Source organism: Hermetia illucens, chromosome 2, assembly GCF_905115235.1.
Source record: "Hermetia illucens chromosome 2, iHerIll2.2.curated.20191125, whole genome shotgun sequence".
Lineage (NCBI taxonomy): Eukaryota > Metazoa > Arthropoda > Insecta > Diptera > Stratiomyidae > Hermetia > Hermetia illucens.
Genome location: NC_051850.1, coordinates 19,911,102 through 19,938,345, shown reverse-complemented (window position 1 = coordinate 19,938,345; position 27,244 = coordinate 19,911,102). Strand labels below are relative to the sequence as shown.

Genomic DNA, 27,244 nt, shown 5'->3' with positions numbered 1-27,244 from the left:
CTCTCTGATAAGTGGAATAAACAAATAAAAAGTATTTTGAATTTTTTAGTTTGAAGTATTAAATCTAAAGCCGAAAAGCCATGAAATCATTGGACATAAGATGAACTTTGAATTCACAAAACATAATCCGGAACTCCGAAATACAAGGATGAATATATTTCCTCGACCAAATAGATGAAAGATTAGATTTGCATTTAAATTAAGTGGTTCGCAGATACAGACAAGAAACAAATGTTTATACTCGGAGACATGTACGTAAGGAGTAAATACCCAAAAGTCAATAAGATGACAAACAACTCGGGAAAGTAAATTATAAATGAAGCATGAAAGAGTAAGATGAGTTGATCTATTTGTCTATGTTTAGATTGTTGTTAAGAACATAATTTTTAGATAAATTTTTGAATTTTGTTTAGTGTTTTCAAACCACTTCTCCATACATCGCAATGTACATAGATTACTTTCCATTGTTCGAGGAATTAGGGACGAGGACGGACGATTGCGACATCAAGAAGACCTTATGTTAGGATTTATGGCTTTCAACTATGCGAGGCATTGATTATTTTGGCATTAGTCTATTGTTCGGTGTGTTACTTTAGAATAAACTCTGCGAGCGACAGGAAGAGGAAATTCTTTCGTTGAGTAACTCTTCCTTCTTGAGTTCCGGAATTCTGGTGAATCCGGTCAAACATCAAAAGGGCATAACAACTTTGTATCTAAAAATCCAAGCCAGAAAATAAGATTCAATTGATAAATGAGACAGTGGAGGCTATATAGTAGTTATCTTATTTAATCAAATATATCTCATTTGATACATTGAATTGGGCACGGGAATGAAAGTACATGGGAACATTTTCATTCTTGTTTGTACCCAAGAAGGAAAATGTTTGCGGAATTCCCTTGCTAAGCAATTTCAATAGGAAACAATTCGGAAGTGTGAAGGGTTTCGTTGAATTTTTATACATGAATATCTAGGTATGGTGAACATACCCGATATTCAATTCGATGGGGTACTGACATTTTATCTCGTAGGGAGTACCAATCTGACGCAAAAGAGCTAATTTTGACCTACTGTAACTGTGTGAATAATAGTAGGATTTCCACCAAACTTTCCAATATGCAGTATACTAGAATATTAAAATATATACAAGTGTATTTCATGGGTCTAGGATGAACTTAAAGGGAGTTCGCAGTAAATTTTTAAAATATATTAATAAACTATTATATTATTAACTTTATTTGGGCGGATATCGGAATGGAGCGTATTTCAGGGTCAAGATGTCATATAGAGGGGTCATCATGATGTTTTTGAGATTTTTTTTTTTGGGTCTTTTCTGACAATGACCCTTTAATTTAAGTGACCCTTTTATGATCTCCTCACTCCTGTTTTGCAACGGGCTTCAAAACTAAGATCTGCTTCGAACAGTACTAATCGGAACATTTCGAAAAGTACTAATCGGGACCTTTCATTTGATATGTCGCATTGGGTGAACAAAACCCCCTTCTGCATGTATGCCCCCCCCCCCCCCTAACTTTAATCCAGAAGGATATAATTCACTGCATATGTAGGCATTCACAGTTGCCATCTTTCCACAAAATTTCATGTCATCACAAAAGCGGAGATCTGCGAGGCCTTAAACATTCAATTTTAACTAGATTCGATTCTTGAGTCCAATGTGATCAGGCTACATAATGCCTATGGTGGTATTCAGAACGACCACAATAGCCTTGCCATCCGAAGCGGCGAAAAAAGCTATTGCTGTTGGCAAAATTCGCGTCGGCTGGGTCAGCTGTCGACTATCGCCAAAGAGATGTTTCACATGCCAGGAATTTCGACATATTTCGGGAAACTGTACAGGCAAACACGAAAGATCTAAATTATGCCGCAGATCCGCAGAAGAAAGACTTATTGCCAAAAAGGCAATGGGAATCCTAAATGCTTGGTATGCAGAAAAACACAGGACCATATCACAGGCAGTTATAAATGTTCGGCGTTCAAGAAAGCGATTTCAGCTTTCAGTTAACGAAGTTCCTACAACTGAATTTAAACCAGGGCCCAAGGAGTGCTTGAGAATCAAATCGATCAATTTTGGATACATTGCGCAGAAGTAAAGTATGTTCCAGTGAGTGTATTTAGCATCGAAAGAAATGAATGATAGTCGGTTGGTGTCAATCTGGTGAATACAGCTGGTGAGGTAAAAATTCTCAGCCACTATTCTCCAAGTAATTTTTGACCGGTATAACAATGTGTGACCGAGCGATCTCATGATGGAAAGTTACAGACTCGTGCCTGGTCGCATATTCCGACTGTTTTTCTGTCAATTTCGCTTCAAACGAATTAATTATTGTCAGTACAACTGTCCCGTAATGGTTTCACCTGATTTCAGCAACTCGTAGTGGATCGGTCCCTTCTAAACCCACTAAATACAGAACCTTATCTTAAGAGCCGTGTATATTCGCCTTTGTCATCGATGTTCCTGGTTGGCCAGGCTTCACATACGATGCACTTCCGGTTATCATATTGTATTCATTTTTTGTCGCCTGTATTAATGTGATGCAAAAACGACCTTCTTTTGTAGCGTTCCAGGTACATTTCAGACATACATAATCGCCTTTCGACATCTCTCGGCTTCAGTTTGTGCAGGACCCAATTTCCTACCTTATGGATGAACCCCAACACTTTCAAATGCCTGGAAACGCCTAGTTCTTTTGCGAGCTCATCTTGCGTTAGATACAAGTCTTCACAGAGGAGGGTCTCTAATTCTTCGTTTTCAAATTGTTTCCCTTGACTCGCCCTGGTTTGCCCTTGATGTCGAAATCGGCAGTTTCGAGCGTTTAAACCACCCACTGTCTGAGAAAATATGATGTATGAACAATGTAAGCAAATTGTCTTTTTGACTTTGACAGCTAACCGATGCAGTGTTTCAGCGCACCCAATAGAATGAAATTCGCAACGCCATATCGATTGAGTGTATTGCGAACGTTGTTCGCTTACCGTGCAACATCAGACGAAGGAGTATTTGTGGTTCCAGGCATGGTCCTCATTGTCTCTTGGTGGTAGTATCGCAGCTGACATCGTCGTTAATTCAGTAATGAACCTGATAACGACGGCGTGTGAGGTTTCCATGCCCCGGAGGGGCCCCAGGCGCGACAAGCTTTCTATGTACTGGTGGACGGCAAAAATTGCCGACCTACGGAGGGAGTGTCATAAGCTCCGCTGTTTGACACAACGTTTGCACGCCAACGAGGAGGCATGCGTCATAAAGGCACAGTATAGATCAACAAAAAGGAGACTCCGCAGCGCTATAAATAAAAGCAAAGCTCGTGGCTGGTAGAACCTTGTTAACGAGGTGAATGAGTACCCGAGGGGACTTGATTATAAGCTTGTGACCCTGAAAATCGGGGCTCTGCGAAGACCAGATGGACCGAATTATACGGGCGTTATACCCCAGACACCCTGTACGGGTTGATAGAAATAACGCGGAAAGCGTCGAGGATTGCCCCCTTTTCATAGTGAGCGAGCTCGAGGAAAGGTTCTCACTATGAGAAACAGGAAGGCGCCCGGCCCTGATGGCATCCCGGCGTTTACAAACTGGTGTTCTGCCAACTGCCAGAATTGCTGCTTAAGTGTTCAACGCTTCCTTGAAGAAGGGGATTTTTCCTTGTCGCTGGAAAGTGGCCAGACTCACGTTGATCAGTAAGGGTAAAGGAGACCCGGAGCTCCCGTCTGCAGAAAAGTGCTCGAGAAGCTCATCAGGGGTAGACTCGCTGAAGCGATCCGCGCCACCGGAGACTTATCCCCAAGGCAGTTCGGGTTGAGAACAGGGAGATCTACAGTGGATGCTGTTATGAAGGTCATAGATGCGGTTCATCGAGTCGAGGCACACAGCCCCCGATCTCGACGGATAGTGCTCCTCATAACGCGTGATGTCAGAAATACCTTCAATTCCGTAAGATGGACAGATATGGTAGGCATACTAGAAAACTTATTTCACGTGCCAAGTTATCTCTTGCGGATATTGAGGGATTATCTGAAAGACCGCTCCCTGCTCTATGAGACGCTAGACGGCCAAAGGAGGATGGAAATCACGTCGGGAGTAGCACAGGGATCCATCCTAGGGCCGGACCTCTGGAACGCTTGCTACGATAGTCTGCTGAGACTCGATATGCCCGAGTCGCGCTTGGTCGGTTATGCAGACGACGTTGCCGCACTTGTTGCCGGACGCACTGTTGAACAGGCGCAAAGCAGACTTGGCATATTGATGTGACGGGTAAGCGGATGGATGATTGCTCACAGTTTCAGCCTTGAGTTGGAAAAGACCGAACTAGTCATCGTGAGCAGAAGGAGAATCCCGACCCTGCGTCCCATATCGATCGGCGAGTTGACTATAGAGTCTAAACCAGCGGTTAAATACTTTGGTTTAATGCTCGACTCGAAGATGAACTTCTTCGAGTAAATCAAAGCAGCAGCGGACAGGGCTACAGCTGAAGTCGCGGCCTTGAGTCGGCTAATGGCGAATGTTGGGGGCCTTATATCAACTATGAGATGTCTCCTTATGGGAGCAACGCAGTCGGTTCTGCTCTATGGTGCGGAGGTATGGGCTGATGCCCTTGACAAGGAGGTGCATTCGTAAACACCTTGCTTAAGTGAGAGGCGGGGAGCTTTGCGAGTGGCGTCTGCTTATCGCATCGTCTCCGAACCGACTGTGATAGTGATCGCGGGAGTGATCCCCGTTGCCTTCCTTGCCAAGGAGCGCAAACCTATCTACCGCTGCAAGGGCGAGAACTTAAGAGACGTGGTTGCCCGTGAAGAACGTCAACGCGCCCTTAACGAGTGGCAACTTTCTTGGCAAAATGAGCCAAGGGGCAGATGGACGCGCGGCTCATCGACAAGAACGCGCGGTGAGATTGATTACTTCCTTACCCAACTTCTAAGTGGGCATGGAGGTTTTCAGTGTTACCAGCACAGGATCGGGAAGGCGCGATTTCCTGATTGTATGTTCTGCAATGGAGTGGCGGACGACGCTGAACACACCATTTTCTCTTGCGAAAAGTGGGACGGCTTTCGTCAGCAGCTTTATGCAGACACGAGGGAGCTCTCTCCAGGCAACATTGTTAGAGAGATGCTGAAGAGCGCTGGCAGCTGGAATTGTATTGCGCATTATGTTCGAGCTCTTCTTATTGGAAAGAAGATTGAACTCGACCGGCGGAGGGATCAGACGGTAAAGGGTTCCCTTAACTAACAACAACTTCCTTCCTCCCTCCCCTCCCGTTGATGAAAGGAATTGCCTGACTTGAAGGCCGGGAGAGCGGAAGGGCTAGCTCGAAGTAATGTGTCAAACGGTTCCAGGCTACTTCTCTGATGACAGGGAGGTGTTTAGCTGATAGTCTGACAGCGTACTGTTGCGGAAGTCCAACACGCATTCAAGTACCCTACTCCGAAAAAAAAATGCCTCTTAGCGGACGAGTGCCGACACCTCTATGACCCATCATATGCAGTAAGTTAGCCCGCTATCTATCGTCAGAAACTAGCATGCAGTGAAACTATCTTGAAGTGGTAAAACAAATGGAATGATTCCCCTAAAGGACGCTGGACTCGTAGGATTATTCTATATGTCCCAAAATGGATCAAACGAAGGCGAAGTTAGCTACGACCTAACTAAATTCCTAAGTGGAAACGAAGGGTACCGTGCATACCTTTATTTCTTTGAGCGTGATAACTCCCTATATGGCTCAACGTGCGAGATGACCCCGGAGAATGCGGAGCATCCAGTTTTTAACAGCCTGTTCGCCGCACACAGAGCGAAGGTGGAAACTGACGCCGTTTTTTCATAGACAGGTTAGTCTATGAAAAAACTTGGACGCCGATGGAAAACGATCTACAATCTCCTGAGGAAGGAGGAGCTTCGGAGGAAAGTAGTAAATAATGGCACGAGTCGTAGTTCGTTATTGATCCTTCCCGGCGATGTAATACCGAGAGGGCGGTCTCACGGGGTAAGCGAAGCAGAAGGAGGTGGTCTTAATGAGTAAGAGTCTCACATAAACGTGCGGTAGGAGCCTGTTGTAGACTTTGAACGTCAAAAACGACAGGCAGACAGACAGGAAACAGATTTTAATAAAGTTTTGTGTTCAAGAAAGCCTTAAAAGCTGGAATTGGACCTCCAGAAGGGATCGTGTGATAAGAGTGAAACAGTCCACGTGCGTTTATTTGAGAGGAAGCGAAGCGTAATATCGAGTACCTGAAAAAATGTTGTGCTAAAAAATGTCTAACATCGTAGGAGGTATTTCCAATGTGAACGTAAATCCTTAATTAAAGGAAAAAATTATTTCGTATCTAAAAATATTTCTAAAAATATTATGTCGAAATATCACACAAAATACCAACTTGAAAAAGTTTATCCTTTATATCGGCCACAATTCGCCATTATCAAGGCACAATTAAAAGAAGCTAACAATTCTAATGGTGTAGTTAGAAACCTGTTATTACGCTCGTGTTTAACTCCGCTCTATCCGTAATGTTGAGATACTTTTTCAATTGTTCAATTGTTAGAATATAGACCACCTTCGGTACGTCAACTATATTTATCCAAATGTATTCAACAGAAGAACAAATAACGAAATACCATCTAATAATGGAAATATAAAGCAAAATTTACCTTTCGATTGTTGAGAGGCTGGTGTACGACGTTGCACTGGAGTATTTTGTTTGTTCATTTTGTCAGTTCTCTAATGACGTTTTCGCATTAATTTTATATTTTCAATTTGAAATTCCTACACTAAGTATACTTGTTGGTTGTATTTATTTTCTTTTTTCTTTTTTTAATTTTTGGTAAGACGTAAGCGCTTATGTTTACATTTCTTTAAATACGTTTATTAGATATAGTGGAATTATTAAACTAACGATCGGAGAATATAGAGTTGTGTATATTTACTAAATATAATGGATTTATATTGTTGTCACATGGTTTGTTTAATTAAAAGTAAAAACAGTCTGATTTGTTATATGTTGCGAACGAATGTAAAGTAACATTTGATAGAGGAAAAAACCAGAAATGTCGTCTAAAGATATCACATCAAGTTTCACTTAAATTTACATTGAATAGGAGTTGATTTTATCATACAAAAGTTATACCAATAAAACTTTTCGTCACTTTAAAAGGTTTACAACTTGCAGTTTACACTTGTACATTTTGCGTAATATGTTCTTCCATCACGAATCGGTTCAAGTATTAAGCGTAGACGAGAGTTATTAACCATTGTTTCACGCAGAAGAGCCTGGAAGTGGTGTTCAGATGATGTTGTGGATTTCAGAGTCAGAGTAATGAAAAGAAAACATCTGTTCTAAGAGCATGGGAAAACGTGTACATTTTCGAATATATATACATAATTAACTTTTTAACAGTGTATCGAAAATGAGAGCACATTTTCATCGTTATAAATATTTTGCAATTTTCATTTTTAAAAATGTTCTTAGATCAGACGTTTTGACATATAGCATAGCATTACGTAGCAGTGACGTTAAAAATTTGAGTTCTTTTGCAATTAATAAATGGTACAAATTACAGCCAACCTTACTGAATATAATAATAGCTAAGATAGAATCTTCTTCTTCTTTTTCTTCAGCCTTTGTCCCGTTCACAAGCGGGGTCGGCTCGTCGTGATCGATTTCTCCATTTGGCTCTATCGAATGCCTGATCTGGGTGCAATCTCGAGGCTTTCAAATCCCCATCCAGCGTATCAAGCCACCGTTGTTTAGGCCTGACTTTTGGTCGTTTACCATCGACTTCGATTTTCAGACCAATCTTGGCAAGTGAATTCTCGTTAGCACGAATTGCGTGACCATGGCATTGAAGACGCCTCTCTCGCAACTTTTCCACGATCGGTGCAACCCCATGGCGATCGCGGATATCCTCATTTCGGATGTGATCTAAACGTGTGATGCCACTAGTCCAACGTAACATCTTCGTCTCCATTACCACAAGACGCCGTTCATTGTCTTTTATAGTTGGTCAACACTCAGAACCATAGAGGGTGACAGGACGGATGGCATTGCGGTAAATTTTTGATTTGAGACGTTCGTTGATACATCGATCATAAAGAACACCAGTTGTGGAACGCCACTTCATCTAGGTTGCGTTAATGCGTGAAGCAATTTCATTACGCAGCTCTCCATTGCCTGATAGCGTTGACCCAGGTACTTAAATCGCTCAGTTCTGGGCAGATCATTGCCGCTGACAGTGATTGTGCCTGCTTCATGGGGATCGGTCGTCAAAAATTCAGTTTTGTTTAGGTTCAATCTGAGACGGTGTTGCATGAGGCGATCATTCCACTTTTGGACAAGTTGCTCGAGATCATTTTTGCTGTCAGATGCTAGGAAAACATCATCTGCATAAAGCAGTGTGTAGGGACGTTGGATGTCCATAACAAGAACAAAGAGGAGTGGTGAGAGGACGCTGTCTTGATGAACACCAACAGAGACACGAAGCGGTTTTGATAAACCCGCCAGACTTCGAACTTTACTTTTCGGATCAATTGCTGAACCCAGCGCACGAATTCTTCTGGCACTAAGTGTTGTCGTAAAGCACGCTTTCTCTAGATCCGGAAATGTAAACAGGGCGATGCGTCTGACGGTTTTTCTCCATGAGTAACCGCGCAGCGTGTATTGCGTCAATAGTTCCGCAATTTTTGACAAATCCGGCTTGATTCACCGTTATTTTAACAATTTCGCGAATACGGTTGCCAAGAATGCGTTCAAAAATCTTCATGGTATGGGAAAGTAGCCGGATCGAACGGTAATTCTTATAAATTTGTCAATTGCCCGGTGTTTTATCGTCGAGAAATTTGTGGTAGAGGCGTTTCTTTTAACGGACCTTCATTTCAACATCCTCATTCCAAAGTCAAGTATCTCGGTTGATGTACCGCTTACCCGGCTTGGTGACCCCTCGGGTTGCAGGGGCCGCTTTGTGGATCGTGTCTTTCATTTGATTCCACGATTCTTCCACATTCGTAATGATCGGTAATCGTGTGAGTGAGATCATTCCTTCTTTCTTCTCACCAAATCGAGACCATTTAATGCGCCGCGGGCCAGTGCGTTCCTCACGCTGTTTTATCGGTGGGTTAATTCGCAGGACGGCAATCAACGGCCGATGTTGAGGTGTGATGGTCTTATAGGGAACGACTTTGCAATCAGTGACAGTGGTAAAATGTCGGTGTCTTATGAGAATATAGCCGATTTGCATTTTTGTTTCCACTATAAAATGTAGGAAAATGAGACAATCGTTTGATGAACCATGTGTTCATTAGTACAAGGTCATGGGTGTGCGCAAAATCGATTCTACGCTCGCCACCCTCATTGTGCGCTCCGAACCCTTTTTCCCCATGGCACCGATTTATTTTAGGTGGAGATACAGATCATATATGAAAACATGTAGATGGAAATTACTCTGACAGTCACTCATAAGTGAGGTGGTGACTCTCAAGTTGAAAAATGCAGCTCCAGGCATTGAGGCACTGCAGAAGGTAGCGTCCTAATTTTGGTTCCCCTGTATTCCCATACCCATGTCTAATTGCAGCTGAACCTATTGCTTTACAGATGATGAGTTTTTCTTTGAATCTGGCTTCATAATCAGTTTGAACAAAAACATAAGTTGAATCTTCCCCTTACAGTCCTGTCCCACGTTAATTGGGAATTATACAACTATGAACAGGCGACCAGAACATTGTATCGGTTTTCGTGGTAATATACCAGATTTGGGGATTTGTTCCGTATGTTGACAACTTCCTTTCCTGTTTGACAAATGACAGATCATCAGTTTGATTGAAATAGGTTCATTGAATGAACAAGTTTTTGTAAGAAATGTAAATGTCATTTTTGAGAAGATTCAATACAGGTATTTTGCGTTTTTGGACATCGAAGGTGCTTCTGACAAGGCATTGCATGCAGGAATTCAGAATTCTCTGAGGACAAAACGTTATAGAAAAGGCACCAATTTTATTCTCATGAATACAACCAAAGGTTATCCCTAGGAAGCAGAACTACCATCAATAATGCGGAGTATGGTAGTTGACGAACTCTTAGAAGAGCTAACCCATGTTGGAATGAAAATACAGAGCTACACTAACGATATTGGATTAACCTGTGCATATGAGTACATCCAACATGTTAAAATCCAACTGGAGTTGGGAACTGCTGGTAACTGATAGAGGGCGAGGTTGCACATCAATACAGCAAGGCCGCTATAGTGCTATTAACTAGGAAGCGCAAGCTTGACTACTTGCTAGACATTACACTGCACGATATAGAAAACAGGAAACAGAGGTCAAGTATTTCCGCTTGAAATACACTGGCGATACCGGAAACCTATCGATGTCTGGGGCATGATCCGAGCCCCAAACGTAACATAGCCATTTTGAGCCACAATCAAGCAATCATTTAGACCATATATTCAATGAAGACATCCTCCAAGCTGATGGGGACGCTGGGGCTGGGGGGCACGCTCAGGGTCATCCTTCTGGGGGTTTGTGGTAAGAGAAACATAGAGGAGAATGAGGAGGCTGACGTACTGGCCCGCCGGGACTTTGTTCTTGGTAGTGCCTCTGGGGGGAGGTGTAGAGCACAATGTGTGTCCCGCTAGCAACTGTCACCGGTGGAATCTACTAGCAATATTTAGTAGAAGCGGACCTCAAATGGCGCAGGTTCATCGCCAAGTCAAGGAGACTTTGGCCCGCTTATAACAAGACCCAATCGCAAAAGCTCTTGCGCCAGGTGCGTGCAAATGCGTACAAGACTACGGACGGCTGTCTGCATGGGGCACCGGCCGGAAGGAGACCATGCCAGACTTGGCGTACCCTACAATTCGCATTGCCGAAAGTGCGGAGAAAAAGAAGAAACCCTCAAGTAATTCATTTACGATTGGCCAGTACTGGGTAGAGGCTACGGCTACGGAAACCAGATTTTTTGAAGACATCAGAGAGATCTGTAGCCTCAGCGTGGGAGAGCTGCTTCTCTTCGTAAATGCTACGGTCTAGATCGGGAAGATCTGAGCCGGCTGCACTCTGTCCCCTTGCTCTTATCACAGCAGTTATAGTGTTGAGAACTTGAGGCATTAAAGTGGGCACCACGGCGCTAATTAGGCTCCCCGGAGCCGCCACTAATACCTACCTACTTATTATTCTGTTTTGTCATGAAGATATCGACGGAGAATACTAGACCGGAGAAAACTTCGTGGCCAAAGAAGATAATTCAGCTACTTCCGAAGGGAGATGTGGAAAAGAAACAGAACTAACTAAACTAAAAAATTGTCTAAAGTAAATTTATTGCAGAGACGGAAGATCCGTCCATTTTTAAGGACTTCTCAATAACTACAATAACTACTAACTAACTACAGAAATATATCCATTTCAGCTCCAACTTGTGCAAATTTAAAAGGTATTCCTATGAATTGAAGTACGCGCCAAGCTGTTCAAATTAGCGATCCTGAAAGTAGTTTTTGAATCAAGGATCCAATATGCTGTATGCTCCTTGTTCGCTTTATTGTAGAGAATAGAGTACCCACATAATCTCTTTTCCATATTATTATGTTTTTCCTATTTGAATTTTAAGACTGGTCTTCAGCTTTATTCTAATCATACTTAATGCTCTACAAGTGAAACGAAGACTAACACAAGCATCCATGACCAAGCGTCATTTGAGCCCGAGCATCCAGATCGGGAGGCTGACGTTCAATCAACTCGGAAATGCACCGTCAAATTAGTACATACGAGAAGAGAAAGGCAAAAGCTGTTTGCTGGTCTATGCTTTGACGACGGGTTGATCGCAGTAACAGACCTCAAATCTCTCAAGTTTAGAGGATTTGATTTGGACAGCGCGATGGTTAAGTAGTTCGAGTATTGGTCTCCAAATTTCTCGTTGTTCTGGGTTCGACTCTGATCCCAAGTTACTTGAAATCTTAACGAAGGGGACGTTACAGGATTTAAGACACTCTCCAGATTCACTCTCAAGACCTTACAAAAGTAAGAAGACAACGAAGTCGAGCACAAACGGGACCAGGGGGATGGCTTCAGATATTGGAACCGCCTATGCAGGTGAAGTTAACAGCCGATGGTTATCATATCGAGGACAGGGGCCGCGATTATAGGAGCGAGCAAGGGAGCTAAAGGCTAACATGAAAAATATATCTCAGGAAATTGTTGATCTCAACATTAGAATCCTTCAGACAACAACGCAGAAGCTGTACAGTAAGCGAATTGCTTTGAAAAATTATGTATCAATCAAGCCATTCGGGACGAGTTCGGAAGTGACAGATGCTCACTAATGAACAAATAGTCAATATCTTGATGAAGCCAGTATAAAGACCACCATGCAATGTGGCATGGTTTTCGAACGGAGATTTTGAATAAAGCGGAATTTGAACAAAGGAAAGGACCAAAGAAATGTTCTTATCCTAGTTGCCATATCTTTGCTATTTTCCTAAACAAGGAAAATATATGTATCAGTCGATTCCTCTCTGCAACCCTGCGAACCAGGAGAGATATCCTGCATAAGGCCACTGTTTATGGTAGAGCAAATAGAAGAAGTGATCTTGCCCATGAAGGACAACAAACTAACCAGGACTAGATGGAATCCCGACCACTCGGTACTTCGACCCATATTTGGCAGTTTGGTGCTGATGAGGAAGAGCAGAGAAGACCTTTTTTTGCTGAAATCATAACTGAAAGCACACACAGATTGCAGCCGGAACGTATTACTCCGTTTCTAGTAATTGTCATTGGTACACGGTACAATTCATCCTTCTCTATGCCATGTATGGGCTAGTAACCTTAGTAAGCAGGTTCAAGTCGGGGGCTTTGCGTGTAGGGTCCTCTTACTGCACTGGTTCGGAACTATCGGTATTGGTGATAACGAGAGTAAAAGCGATCGTTTTGCATGATGCGGAGCGGAGATACATATTCTTTAGAAAAAGTCAGAAATATAAGCAAGGAGTTGCTTATGGAAGAGTACAAGCACGGGTAGATAATCAGAGAAGTGCAACCATAATATAGATGAGCACTGAGCGGGGATCACTATTACTAGCTACCCAGTGGACACAGCTATTTCTGGTTTTGATTGCACCAAATTGGGAAATCATGGTCGTATTTACTACCATATTTTCTTCTTCTATAGAAGACGGGAGCTTCTTTGTTAGAAGCGATCAGGTGCTTACCGACATATTGATTGAGGCCATGCTGAAAAGTGAACATATGTAGTGACGGGGTCCTCCTGCACTCCAGATATTCTTTAAACGAAAAAGATGCAAATGGATAGGAGAGATGACAAACAAACCCTTCTAAATGGCTGTAGGTTAGAAACCTAAAAGCAACAGAGTGGTGTTTTAGCAGGTAGTTTGTCTCAGAACAGCAGTCTGACAGTTTGGGAGAAAATGCATTTCAGCCCTTTATTCAAAACAAGTTGTCCAAGGGTTCCGGATGTGACCCAGATTGGTAGATATGAAAAGACGAATATTCTACCTATTTTGATAGTAACTAAACTAGTCAGGGAGAATGACAGAGGAAATGAAAAAAGGCTTCAACATAACAATTCTCGATTCAGATGTTACAGAGTGTGATTCCCAATGAACACATCGTGAATGCGCATTAAAAGGAAATCTTGCAAGATCGATCAGAAAGACAGAAAGCAACTGAATTCCAGGTAGAGAAGGAGAACGATAGAAGGACGAGTCTTTTAGATTGTCAATATCATGGAGAATGCTGTTTTGATATGAATAAATAATTAAAAAATGAAGAAACTTTCTTGGAAAACAAAAAAATTAAAACTCCGCGAGAAGCATCTCAAACATTGATAGGCCCGTAATTTGGATCGGGAAGAAAAATAATAACGCAATAATCGAAACTAACAGGCATTTCAATATCACTTCCTTATTGACAAAGTAACCATAGATACGTGGGGAAGGTAGGTCAGAAAAATAACAGGTGTCTGAACAGAATGTCATGCCTAAATATTAAAAAATATCTGGTGCAATTCAAAAAGTAAGGGTCAATCCCAGTGAACGTTTATAGGGAAAATCACCTTTGGACGTCTCCACCCCTTGCGTTTGAGGATTCTGATGGTGGATTTGTGGTTGTCTTGCTCCTGTAGGCTTGTCATACAATTGATAATGAAACTGAGGTGCAACCTCATTGTAAGCCATGCTCAAGCAGAAATATGTTCCTCAAATGGAAGGAACATATGAGGGGAACTTGTAACTTTCAGAGAAAAACAAGTCGGGAAACCGGAAGCTAGACGCTTCAGGTATAAAAGGTTTTGTGTATTTCTTTTATAAAGAGATATGAGTGTGCATTTGTCCCATTAGTATGTAGCACGTAATATATGCATATATTATGTGAAAATATCCACTTTCAAGTGATATTGACATTCAAAGTCTTGAATTTGCACAGAAGCGACAGCTTTGACCTAGTATAACTTTGCTAGTAATAGTGCGATTTTTACCAAATTTGGTAGAACCATGAACTTAAGGAGGGTTTTCCTGTTAATTACTAAAAATTATAGTAATGTACTATTATTAACTTTATTTGAACAGGTATCGGTATGGAGGGTATTTCGGAGCCTAGGCACCATATAGTGGCAGCCTCTTGACTTTTTTCAGATTTTTCCGTTAAGTAATTTTTAAGAATGGGTCCGTTGAAGAAATGATCACTTTCAACCCCACGGACTCCCTATCTTTGCAACAAATGTCAAAACTAAGACCGGCTTCGAAAAGTACTAACCGAGGCCTTTAATTCAATACCCCACATGACTATATTTGATGAAAAAAAATGTACACCCCCCTTTTGAATGTATGGGGACCCCTCCCCCTAAATTCGACGTAAAAGGATATAACTCACTATATGCGTGAGCGTTCACAGTTCCCACCTTTCTGCCAAATTTGGTGTCAGTAGCTACAACCGTCTCCGAGAAAAATGCGTGTGACCGACAGACAGGCAGTAAACCGATTTTAATAAGGTTTTGTGATTACGCAGGGATACAGGGAATACTTGAATTGCTCCGGACTGGATGAGTTCCCAGACCGTCCCAAATGCGCCGCCCATTTAGTGGGTGAGAATCCTGGCACAGCAGCATCTTTTTAAAATTTCCACCTCCACACATAAAAAAAAACATGAAAAATACTCGTAATTTCCTTCGTCCACTACCCCACGCAAATTATAGCATTTACAGGATATTCAACATAATTCGTGAAATTTAATGGACAATACTAGACTTTAAGATTGTGGATTCCATAGAACGCTCTTTTTGGATATGAGTAAATAACTATAAAAGGAAGATAACATCAAGGAAAAGATAAAATTAAAACTCTGTAAAAAGCATCTCAAAAATGGATAACCTCAGTCGAAAGATACTAGAGAGAGATTGTTCACTACTTTTAGGTAGGTAAGGTAGCATTGTGGATAATTTACTAATCAAACACAATTATCTCCAGGCCCCTAATTTACAGGTAGATCGGAAAGAAAAATAATAATGCAATAATCAAAATTCACAGATATTTCAATATCATTGGCTTAAAGTATAGATACGTGGGGATAAAGGGTGACCATTTGTAAAGAACAGAAATATGAAGAAGTCAGTGCTTAGAAAAATGTCAGATGTCGGAGGGAATAACAAAATGTGATGTCCAAATATCACAAGATATCTGAGACGATTGAAAAAGTAAGATTCAGGTCGGATGATCGTTTATAGGTGAAATCATATCTGATTTTTCTTGTCTTGATCCTGTAACTGCTGTCACAAAATTGATAATGAACCTGAGGTGCAGCCTGATTGCAAGTCATGCTGAAGCAGAAATATGTTTCCCAAATGCAAGAAACATGTGGGTGGAGCCTGTGATTTTCAGAAAATGAAATGCACCTTGGGTTGTTGTGAATGAGAATAATGAAGGTCATGGGGGTTTAACGTGAGTAGCTGCCTTGTAGGTATAATCGCAAGTTCCTCTTCGGACACGAATTTATTAGGAGACCACAGTCACAGCCCCGTCATGACTAGCACAGCGGTACTGGTTTATACTTAGTGCATGCTCAGTATTCATACCAGTGGATGCGAGGCCAATCTAACACCTCTGACGCAACTAAGGGGTACGACACCCGAATTATACGGCCCTTGAGCTCACAAGGAGCGCGACGCAAGCATACCTACAGCCACCATGAAACTCCCACAAGGGGGCCAACCGCAAATAATCGGGCCGAAAGCGCATTCTCCTGAAGCATATGCTCTCAGAGGGCCATCCCGGTTCTCATGGTACCAGATGACCTCCAGCGAGGCTCCATGGCAAGAGCCACTTCAGATGAGTCCCTTGCAGACTTGATTCTGAACGCCCTCTTTGGGTACGTGGGGACGGCACTGAGTAAGAATAATACAGAATTAGGTGAAATTATTTTCACTAACATTTTTTGGAGAAGTTTCGCGAAAAGAAATTATTACGGCGATGTGCGCATCCGCTGGTTTTTTTGAAGGGCACTATCGGCGTCAAGACTGCCAACATCTCATACTTTTTATACGGACTTTATTTATATTATACCAAAATCGAAGATTATTCAATAATAAATGTGAACGGACAGATAGCCCAAGTACCAGTGCATCGAAATCAGTTATGGGAAAATATAACTATGTAGAAAACAGTTCCCAAGGCATGGTCGACCAAAACCAACATTCGTTGCGTTTGTATGAAACCTGAGAAATGAATGTAGAATTGGTTTATTTCTGAGATCAATATCTTCTACACCAATCTACATTTCGTTGACTCTCCATGGCGTCCTAAAGCTTGGAAATATTCATGTCTCTTATCAATTTGCGAAAATCATTAAATTCATATGAGAAAAACAACTTCCAGATTACATTAATAGACATTATTTTCCGGACAAATATAAAATCATCAATTTCATCAATACCGAACACTATATCCGCTGAAGATACAATATCCCTTGTGAGCCAGCCATTCGACTTAATCTTATCTCAAAGTTTACTAACTATTTTGAAATGATCATCATCATTATGTTTCTCGCCTGAATCCACTTTATGCTCCCATCTCTAGTCGGCATCCATTTCGAAAGACTGTTAAGCTAATTTCTTACTTCCGTCTTCTTTTGATCTCTTCGTTTGTTTGTCTTCATCTTTTATTAAAACGAATGAAATGGCGCTTTTTTATAAGATCTGAGAATTGAAATAGATATTTTTGTATGCCTTTCCACAGTCTTTATATCTGTAAGCTGGTAGCCGGGTTACATAGTGTGATTGAGCTACTCAAAGGTTTTGTTATTCGTTTTATTCCATTGAGTAGTGTAGGAGTTTCAATTTTCCAAATGATTTCGATTAATCGTGTCTTGTATGTATCTTTTTCGATGAACTTGCTTACTCAGCATGAAATTGATAGTGTCGGGTCAGAGTATTAAGCAAGGTCTCCGGACAATAAACAATGAAGATTATTGACTCTATTTGAAGAAGTAATATTTCGAATGGTAATTTATTTACAATACCGACTAATTCTAGAAATCATACTTGGATGAATGTCCAAAGTTGCGGATATAAATCTAGCACTTTCTCAGATTCAACATAAAGAACAGATCGATGATATAGGGAGACAGAATAAAGATTTGATAGTACAAACAATGGTCACAGTTCCAAATTACTGAACTACTTCAATTATAAAAAATACTAACGGAAATGATGAAAAAAACCTATAAATCACAAACATCTTATAATTTCTCTGAAAAGCACTAGAATGAATCTTGAAGATCTCAAATATTGATAAGCGAAATAAAAGTGATTTTAATGTCAGATTTATGTTCTTCGTCGACTAAAGAACTGAACTTTTTAGATTTTTTATCGCATCTAAGCAGCGACTCATTCTCAAGAATTTCTTATTATTGTGTGTGCCCCACTCGAACGACTAATCACTATGTAGTGATCTGTTCAAGTACGCCTGGAAGCAACACATTCGATTGTCGGTTGTTGTCGATATTCTAAATTTAAAAGCACTTCCTCCGCATTAGCGTTAGTGAATGATTTCTTGAAAAATATTGTGATAGTGGGTGATTAGAATTGTAAACAATATAAAGAAGAATCTAATACGTTAATTGGAGTATCTTTCTTAGCTTTCATCATATTTTGTTTCTTCTAAGAGATCCAGGCGAACGAGTTTATTAACAATGACTAAATATCTACCTATTGGCAACAAAAAACATGATGAATGGCTCCAGATTTTCTTAGGAGAGAACGTTTTCCACTTTAATATGATGCTGACTATCCATGATGTTCTAAGGTGCAGTAAATTCACAGGTAAACCTCAAGTTTGGTTGTCCATAAATTTGTTAATAATAGTCTACTTTATATAATAATAGTCTACTTTGCACCAAACTTTTCAAAACTGCACTCGTAACTATAAACTATGGCAGTTTTCGAGTAAATGTCGATAGATAACCAGCCGTGTATCTTTACGATATTTTTCAGGTGGGCATTTTCTGGGAATGACTCCTGCCTTTAAGTCTGTACTTTCTGAGACACCTTCTTCATATCCTTGCAGCCAACGTCAACACTAAGACATTTCACCACCGTACATGGTTATATTCAGGGAAAAATGTTCACCCCCCCCCCCCCTCCTCTTGGTCCTTGAAAATTTGGGAAGCTTTCGTAAAGTCAACGTGATATATATGTCTCTTGTTTACTTCTTTGTGGAGCATAGGACATGCGTACAGTATATTCACTGTTGGTTTTGCTTCCACTTTGATATTCAATGAGCTTTAATTTTATTATCGCCACACGCAATGTGCAAGTGATAAGTCCCCGTTGAGATGAAGGACTGTCCAAGGCAAAATTACTACAATCACTCAAAGAGAATTTTGTTAAATGTTCCAGTTCGGTTTTTACCATTGAAGATCATCCTACCTTCTGTGTCATCTCTTTAATTCCATAATCGATGACAAAAACATGCTTATAATGAGCCACATTTCAAAAAGCAACAGGTGATTCCTTGAGGATAGTTGCAGCACTTTCTCTGGTATCTATGATTTGTTATTTATGCTGCCTTTTTTATTTTGCTCGTTATCATGCCCAGAGCACAATTCGTCATTGGCAGCGTTTAACAATACACAAAAATTATTCTGTTTGATGTATCAAGCGAAATTTAAAAAAAGTTGACTGAGGGTTTCGTCTAGGGCAAAGGCAACTCCTCAGATGCTGCCTCATACTGCCCTGGGAGCAGCGTGACCGAAAGTAGCGACAGCGTGATGAGGCAGCGTCTGAGGAATTGCCTCTGCTCTGGACGAAACCGTCAGTCAACTTTTTTTTTTTTTAAAACTTGAGTGTTTGACCCAAAAAAGTGGAGTCCGTGGACCACAAGAGAGAAAGTAAATTGCCCCCAAGTGGTCCGGTCTGTCATCAAGTGTGTGCGAATTCAGGACTCCCAGCATTCTCAAAAAAAAAAAGATTGGAATTTTTTCACTAGCAGCCTACAAGTTTCGAAACTTTATATATATCGAAACGTCAGCTGCGCTTCGTGTACGGGCTACCCTCCCTATTAACTATGGGGAAACAGTTTATTATTGGTTTCGGGAATGTGCGTACGCTCCTCGAAAACGGTATCGACGGCCTCCAGAATGTTCACTTTCTGCAACGTGACCTAGAATTTCACGGCTAAACTTATTGGGTGTAAGTGAAGTGAATTGATGGAATTGAGTACTCCTCTCTGGCTTGCGTCACTGTACCTTTATAGTCTAGAAAACCTAGTAGTTGTAAACGAGAATCCAATGCCGAACATATGAGCAATTATATTTAATTCAGAAGAGGCATTGTGACCTTGACGGGTGATGTGAATGGCAGGATGGGCTCTGATGACACCTTATTCGGGCATGTGACTATTGGCTATGGGCTTGGTGACCGTAACAACAACGATGAAAATCTCTTTCATATCCTCGTCATTGGCTGTACGCTGTTCGAGCAAAGGGCCTGCCACTAGATTAACTGGATTCCGACATAGCGACAGCGAAGATCTAATCAAATTGAGCGCATCGCCATCAGTAGTAGATACAGGAGTTGGCCTCAAAATGTGGGTAACACCGTCACATGAGGAGAACAAATTAACAAAGATAAAAAGAGATTCCTTTGTATCCTGCTTATTTCTCTGGCGACGAATTTTCTGGTGGAACATTGATAAGGGCTATCCAAATGACAAGAATAAAGACATTAACGAACTGCGATGCTAACACCTACCATATTTGTTGGGAAAATGCAACATAAACTCCCAATGTAGATTCTCAGTTTGAGACAATGAACAAATTTTGTTCAGGTGGGAGTTCCTTCATGGCATTATATTCTGGTATGGCGGTTCTCATTAGATAATCGTCTTTTTCTCGAGCCTTCATCCCACTCCCAGGCGGGGTCGGCTCGTCGTGATCGATTTTGCCATTTGCTTCTATAAAATGCCTGATCTGGATGCAAATTTCGACGCTTTTAAATCCCCATCCAGCGTATCAACGCACCGTTGCTTCGGCCAGCCTTTTAGTCGCTATCAACTTCGATGTTTAGACCAATCTTGGCAAGCGAATTCTTGTTGGGGCGAATTACGTGACCATACCGTCGAAGGCGCCTCCCTCATAATTTCTTCACAATCGCGGCAACCCCATAGTGATCGCGGATATCCATTTCGGATATGATCAAAACGTGTCACGCCACTAGTTCAACGTAACATATTCGTCGCCGGATGCCGTTCATTGTCTTTTATGATCGGCAAACACTCAGAACCATAGAGAGCGACAGGACGGGAGAATTTGCGGTAAATTTTAGATTTGAGACGCTCGTTGATACGTCGATCACAAAGAGCACCAATTGTGAAACGCAACTTCATCCAGGTTGCGTTAATGCGAGAACCCATTTCATAACGCAGTTCTCCATTGGTTGATAGCGTTGACCCGAGGTATTTAAATCACTCAGTTCTGGGCAGATTACTGCCGCTGTTTCATGGGGATCGATTATCAGAAACACAGTTTTATTCAAATTCAATCTGAGACCGTGTTGCTTGAGGGGAGTATTCCATTTTTGGACAAGTTGCTCCCAGTCATTTCTGCTATTAGACGCTAGGAAAATAGCATCTGCATAAAACAATGTATAGATGGCTGGACGTCGGATGTCGCGTGTGACAGTGTCCATAACAAGAACAAAGAGGAGTGGTGAGAGGGCGTTTCCTTGATGAACATCAATAGAGACACGAAACTGTTTTGATACACTCGCCATACTTCGAACTTTACTTTTCGGATCGTGGTAGAGCAATTGGACCCAGGGCACGAGTTCTTCTGCTACTAAGTGTTGTCGTAGAGGCTCTCATTAGACAATGGTGGGGGTATTAAACTCTGTCCCACCCTTTTTGCCTTTTGTATGTGCCTTCTAGCCCTGTAGCCTTCAACTCGCAGACAGGACTTCAGCATCCAAAATAGCATAGCCTCATTGAGATGAGCAGGAATTAGTTGGGGGTCAGATGATATGGTTAGAATAAAGAGATGACATCATCTCTTCCTGGCTACAGAGAGATGATATCATTTCTGTCCTAGTTATTGAGGGAATAATGATGTGTTGGCCAAAGTGATTGGAGCACCAGCTGCAAAATTTTGACCTTGTTCCCTAGTCAAAACCCGATCACAGTCCTAAATGGTTTTGGTTGTCTAAAGTGGATAGATATATGTAGTACATTGGCCTACTAAAGGCCTGAGTGCTGGAATTACGATTGTTGCCGAAAACAAAGTAGAGGAAATAGCTGTCTTCTATATAAGGAATATATAGCGTACAAACTTGGCACAGGCTTATTTTTCAATACCTTGGCGGCTCGTTAAGCTAATATTTGAAGGATTTTAGCTTCCCTTCTACGAAAAAGATTCAAAGACTAAATAATCGGACCATAAAAGATCGGAATAGTCAGTTAGCCGCTTCACTTCAGGTAACATGCCCACCAGAAAGGCCAATCAACTGAGACAGCGATTTTCAAAGAGAAATATGTCTTGAGCGCACTCAAGATGTACAGTGATCTGCGAGGCAGCATGGGATCGGTCGGGAGAAAATTACTTGGGGCTAAGTGGGTTGTACCATCACCCTCGTTACGGACTGATTAATCATGATCCACTGCTCTGCTTTTAAAACAGATTTACGATGAATGCTAGGAAGACTGGACTAGTTATTCAACTTCCGAAATTTTATAGTATTGTAGGACCGCGGAAGGTAGGACTTGGGGTCTTTCGCTATAATCGGTCCGCGGAATATAAACATCGACAATAAAACCACTTTTGATGTAGCAGAAAACTTCTGGCACTAATCTAAAACTCCATTTCCCTAAGCATTGCTGAAGTGGTGCAAGCGAAACTATCCTAAGTTTCCCCCATTCATTTGAAGATTGAAGGAGAAGCAATTGAAATCACATCTAAATTTGGTACAATTAGCGGATGTATTCATTCTGCTGGGACGGGACCTATTGTCCTCAATATTGCTAGCATTCCGATGTACTAGTCGTGGGGGCCCTATATCCAGTGTGAGCTTTGTTATGGGATCCTTTTTACCAGTTGTCCAATAGTTGGAAGTGACGAACGCCCAGTATCAGTGTCTTGAGGTCTAGCTAATATCGATGACATTGGAAATGGAACATTGGAAAATATGACGTAAGTTTTTCCAAGCTCCATTAAGAGGAATAAATGAGCCACAAGACACGAACCCGGCAGAATAGCCGCTTAGGAATCACTAATGGTCTCAATGATGAGCCTTATCTACAGGAGACCGCTTCACAAGAAATCAACTATGTACTGATGGGTAGTTGAAATTGCTAACTTAGGAAGTAAATAAGTTTCCGCGGATTGCACAGCGCACAAGAGGTCAAGACTAGGTATATCATAGATCCTCAAAGTACAAAGCCGCTGGCTATGACATGCAATGGAGGTATCGCCATCTCTTAATGTTTGACCTATCCACTGCCACTGTTTTCTTCCGTTGAACATGTCTACGGGTATCTGATCCGAACACTGTTGGTTTTTATTGACTTAAGACAGAGTGCAGCAGCGACACGAGTTGATAAAAGCTTGTAATTTTCAATTGACTGTCACTTTCCATGTACTGCTTACATCTAACAAAACAGGCATCATATTGGTGCGGAAGAAGCTCAACTTAACATGGATGTTCGGTATCTGCCTTTCTTTACTTTTCTTTTTAAATTCACAACCGCTGAGAGAACAGCAAGGTGTCATTTGGGTGATTGGGATATGTTTTTTTATAATTCGGTAAGACAGCCCCTTCGGGAAAACAAGAAAAAAGGATATTTTCTGCACTAATAGTAATATATTCATCTAATTCAACCTTTTTTGCAATGAAAAAGGATTATTGGAGCGTTTAGTAGGCTATCCAAGTTTTGCTTAAATGGCGCCCAACGTGGGACATGTACCCACGTTGGGCGCCAAATGGACAAAGTCAATTTTTAGTTGTCTAGCGGAAATTGTGATACTTTTTGTGATGAAGACTGAATTTTGGGAGTAGCTGTTAGATCCCCTAACAGCCTGATAGATTGGTTAATACTTCTAACAAGAAATAGGTACTAAGAGCAAAAGTACAGAATGATTCAAGGACTTTGAAAAACTGTTGAAAGCATCGGAAAAAGGGGAACACGTTTTCTATAGATTTCTTTGTTTGGCTTTGGAAGATCTGTGGAAGGCCCTCCACAGATTGGGTGGAGTTAAGTTTATACAATTGCTCTGAGTCACTCTAGGACGACCTAATATATTTCTTCAAATTGTTCTTTTTTATTGGGCGATTTTTATTGCATAGGTTCCGAAAGTTAGGTTGCATCTCCTAGTTAACGTCAGCGACAACCATACAATGAAAAGTTCCACTTAATCCACTCTCATTTTCAATGCAAAGACACCACAAAAACATTTGTCACTTTTCAAGTTCGCACTCGAGTGGCACTAATCAATGTTCGTGTCCATTTGCAGATACTGAGAGATCTACTTCCAAGAAAGAATCAAAACAAACTGCTAATCGCTTGGCAGCAGTTGGACGGAAACGATCCTCGGTCACGATCGTTGTATCTCGGATCCATGTAATGGTAGGTGATGCGTAGCGTCTTAGCCGGATCGCGGCTACATCACGTTTTTGATGCCATTTGATTTATCGCTGTGTGGCATCATTTGTTTATTGTCAAGCAACATCGTCGCTGCTTTTGTCGCGCACAAGAAAGCGACGCTTCCTCGAGCGTGTGATGACCGATCACGCGTGTGTACACTTACCGAGGTTCGCGCAACACCCGCATACTTGTGACGCGATTTCAACTCGGCGCAACGTGATTTCAGTTACAACAACGCCGATAACGAGACAATCAACTGATGAACAACGGTTAGCAGATTCCAATTACGTTTCAGATGCGATTACTGCTCGAGGGCTGCCCCCGGATAATTGAATAATCCAATTTTGGACTGTTGAAAACGATAACAGCGACAAATACAAGCAACGAAACTGAGAGCGCGCCACTAAGGGGGGACACGGGGAATCCGCGCTATCTGACAAACCAACAATCGGGCAGCACCTGTGTTCCATTCGCACACACCTAGCGTGAACAGGACAATGTACCGCAGCAGTTGGAGTCGAACTAGCGGACCGAGCAGATTGGCAGCTGCAGAGTCTGATTAGGCATTTCATTTGACAAAGCGGGAATGCCGCTACTAGTGGAGTCAGTGTTCAATAGAGTCCATTCCGCGCCCTCTCATGCCCACGGCACGTCTTCCAACCGTCATTGTATATGGACGCAATTAGTAAAGAATAAAACAAACGAAATTAGCATACGAATGGCGATTAGATTCTAGATAGCATCGGGAATCGAGTATCGGCCACCGATCCACAGAGTGGAAATGCATGTGTGCATCACCCCAATGGGCACATGAACACGAGGATAGATGAGTGAGCCGCGGGACGACTCAGGAGGCGAGAAGCTGGTTCACACATTCGCAAGCTGAGATGTCAAAATCATTCCATATAGCGGAGTCCACCCAGCTTTGTGGGAATGATGAACGACCTGCCCAATGCGAGCGGGTGTAGGCGCACAGAGGAAAGTCGGTGCGGCAAGGGGGCGGTTGTAAATCAGATTTGAAGGTAAGATTGCACGTTTGAGTGACATTCGAGAGTGAATCAATTTCGCTTTCTTTCAGGTGAGGCAACAGAGGGCTGAACTATATAATGATCTCCATATTCCGAAGGGTAAACAATCACTGCTACATGCCAGCACCTTCTAGGCGAGTGCCAAAAATCAACACTTTCGTCACCACGAAAGTTCACAATTCACAACAAATCAACAGAAAAAAAAACGGAATTATCTGTACTTTTATCTTTTTCAGAATTTCTCACATTGTCAAGCGATAAAAACTGTTTAATGTGTATGTAAATACACTAATAGTACCGGTAAAACTACCACCTTTAAACACCCACATCGACGTTGTAATTGTAACAAAACAGCAACAGCAATATAACAACAAGACGATAATATAGCAATAACAGGGGGGACACGCAGGGGGCGGAGTACCGCGACGTACTATCGCAACAACACACACGTATCTAGATTCGAAATCATTTGTGAACTCACAAAATGAGAGCGTTCCGAGACACTACAAGTGAATCGCACGACGGTTCCAAGTGTGTCTGCTACGAGGACACAGTCAGAATCAGCGGAAACGCAACACTCGTCGCACTCGGCACTGCAATATCTGCGACGTTGTAGTACTCCAACCCGTGGCCAAGCACATTGCCCCAAGCTCCACAGCTGTTATTGGAGCGCTGCTGAATGGAGAAAGGTCTCACTCGTTTAGATACAGAAAGTATCTGATGCGGCTAGGCCGGCTCGATGGCAGTCATACAGAGTACACCAAGCCAATAAGCCCCAACATGGCACCGAGCATAAACAGCAACAAGATTGCAGGCATGGAAGCTAGCCAAGCAGCTGATATGGTTTACGAATCTTCTGTATTTTAGCTGGCAAACGCATAATATCAGGCGCATGAATCAAACGTGGTGAGAACGCAAGGAGAACGAACCATCACAGATACTGAACGCAGAGAGACAAACAAATCCCACATCGGAAATATGGAAGCAATGAGAATATGCTGCGCAGAAATAAAGATTTGATTTTCGTGTGAATCAAGGGGGGGGCTTTGCCTCACCAACATCCGTACGAGTTCCCCACGCTGCAATTCATCTGGCATAGGGGATACAACAGTTGCTTGCCACACATGTTCCTAATGTCTGCAGGCGGGAGCGAATGACCACCGCAGTGAATTAATTTCATCTTGTAGGCGATAGAGAAGCGATTTATTGTGATGTTCTTTCAATTCAGTTGAATGAATTCGCTGATTTATGGTGTGCTGGAGAAAGAAGCAGCGAAACGAAGAAGCGCGCACTGGCGAGGTTAATTGCTAATAATGAAGTGCCCATTTGGAAGTGGAGGAGTTCAATGGGAAATGTAGAGCATTTTATGCTATCCATTCAGAGATAATATTGGAAATTAATCAGAAGTCTTTATGCGGGAACTAGATAAATATTTGAGTAGCTTGTTATACGGAAGGGGAGCCTGAAGGGGTGATTGGCTACATAAATTCCGGTCGATTAGCTCCTAAAGATTTTATTTGAAATTTATTGCTCCAATTATCTGGTACCGTGGGAGAATGTAAGACAAAAAACGCAATGCATTATTTTCGCAATTGAGGGTTGCTATTTATCTAGTCCCAAAATGAATATACCCCGGTATTGTTTGGCATAACTAGCATAAAGTTCTTCTCCTTAACGTTCGCCACAGCGCAAAATATCAGAGTCCTGTGTGACAGAAATATCATAGGAAATCTTTCCACCTTTATGGACCAAATTACATTGTGACAGAAATACAGGAGTTCACTTTTTAAAACAATAATAGTTCTAGTCCCTCAAAGAGGTTGATAGGCTCGGACGTAAAGTAGTTAGCTAAAAACATAGGTATGTTAAGAAGCGAGGTAGCTTAACCTTACTTCCTAAAGAAGCAATGAACTTACCAAGTGTAATGCAATGCTTGAATTTGTATGGTAAAAGAAAATCATTGCACATATTTGATTTTCTTCGATCACTTGCGCGTGAAAAATTTCGCGCATTTACTCTACTGTTAGTGCCATGCATGTGATACAGTGCATGGGTGCACCTTTGGGTGCACGTGGTTGCGAACCAATT

General features: G+C 41.8%; 1 protein-coding gene across 7 annotated transcripts in view; it reads right to left on the bottom strand.

The window, feature by feature from the left end:
* Positions 1-27,244, bottom strand: part of LOC119648132 (ankyrin repeat domain-containing protein 12) — a 225,918-nt gene that overhangs the window by 162,950 nt on the left and 35,724 nt on the right. Inside the window, exons 1-2 of one of the 7 annotated variants that reach the window (XM_038049669.1) lie at positions 25,470-25,848; positions 6,654-7,272 (exon numbers count right to left, since the gene is read on the bottom strand). The exons of 1 other annotated variant lie outside the window; for it this stretch is intronic. In XM_038049669.1, coding sequence (XP_037905597.1) covers positions 6,654-6,711 — 58 coding nt within the window. In that variant the 5' untranslated portion in view covers positions 6,712-7,272; positions 25,470-25,848. Of the gene's footprint in view, positions 1-6,653; positions 7,273-24,291; positions 24,559-24,587; positions 24,606-25,469; positions 25,849-27,244 lie in introns of those variants that run through there. 5 more of the 7 variants (XM_038049672.1, XM_038049673.1, XM_038049674.1 and 2 more) reach the window with 5 other exon arrangements.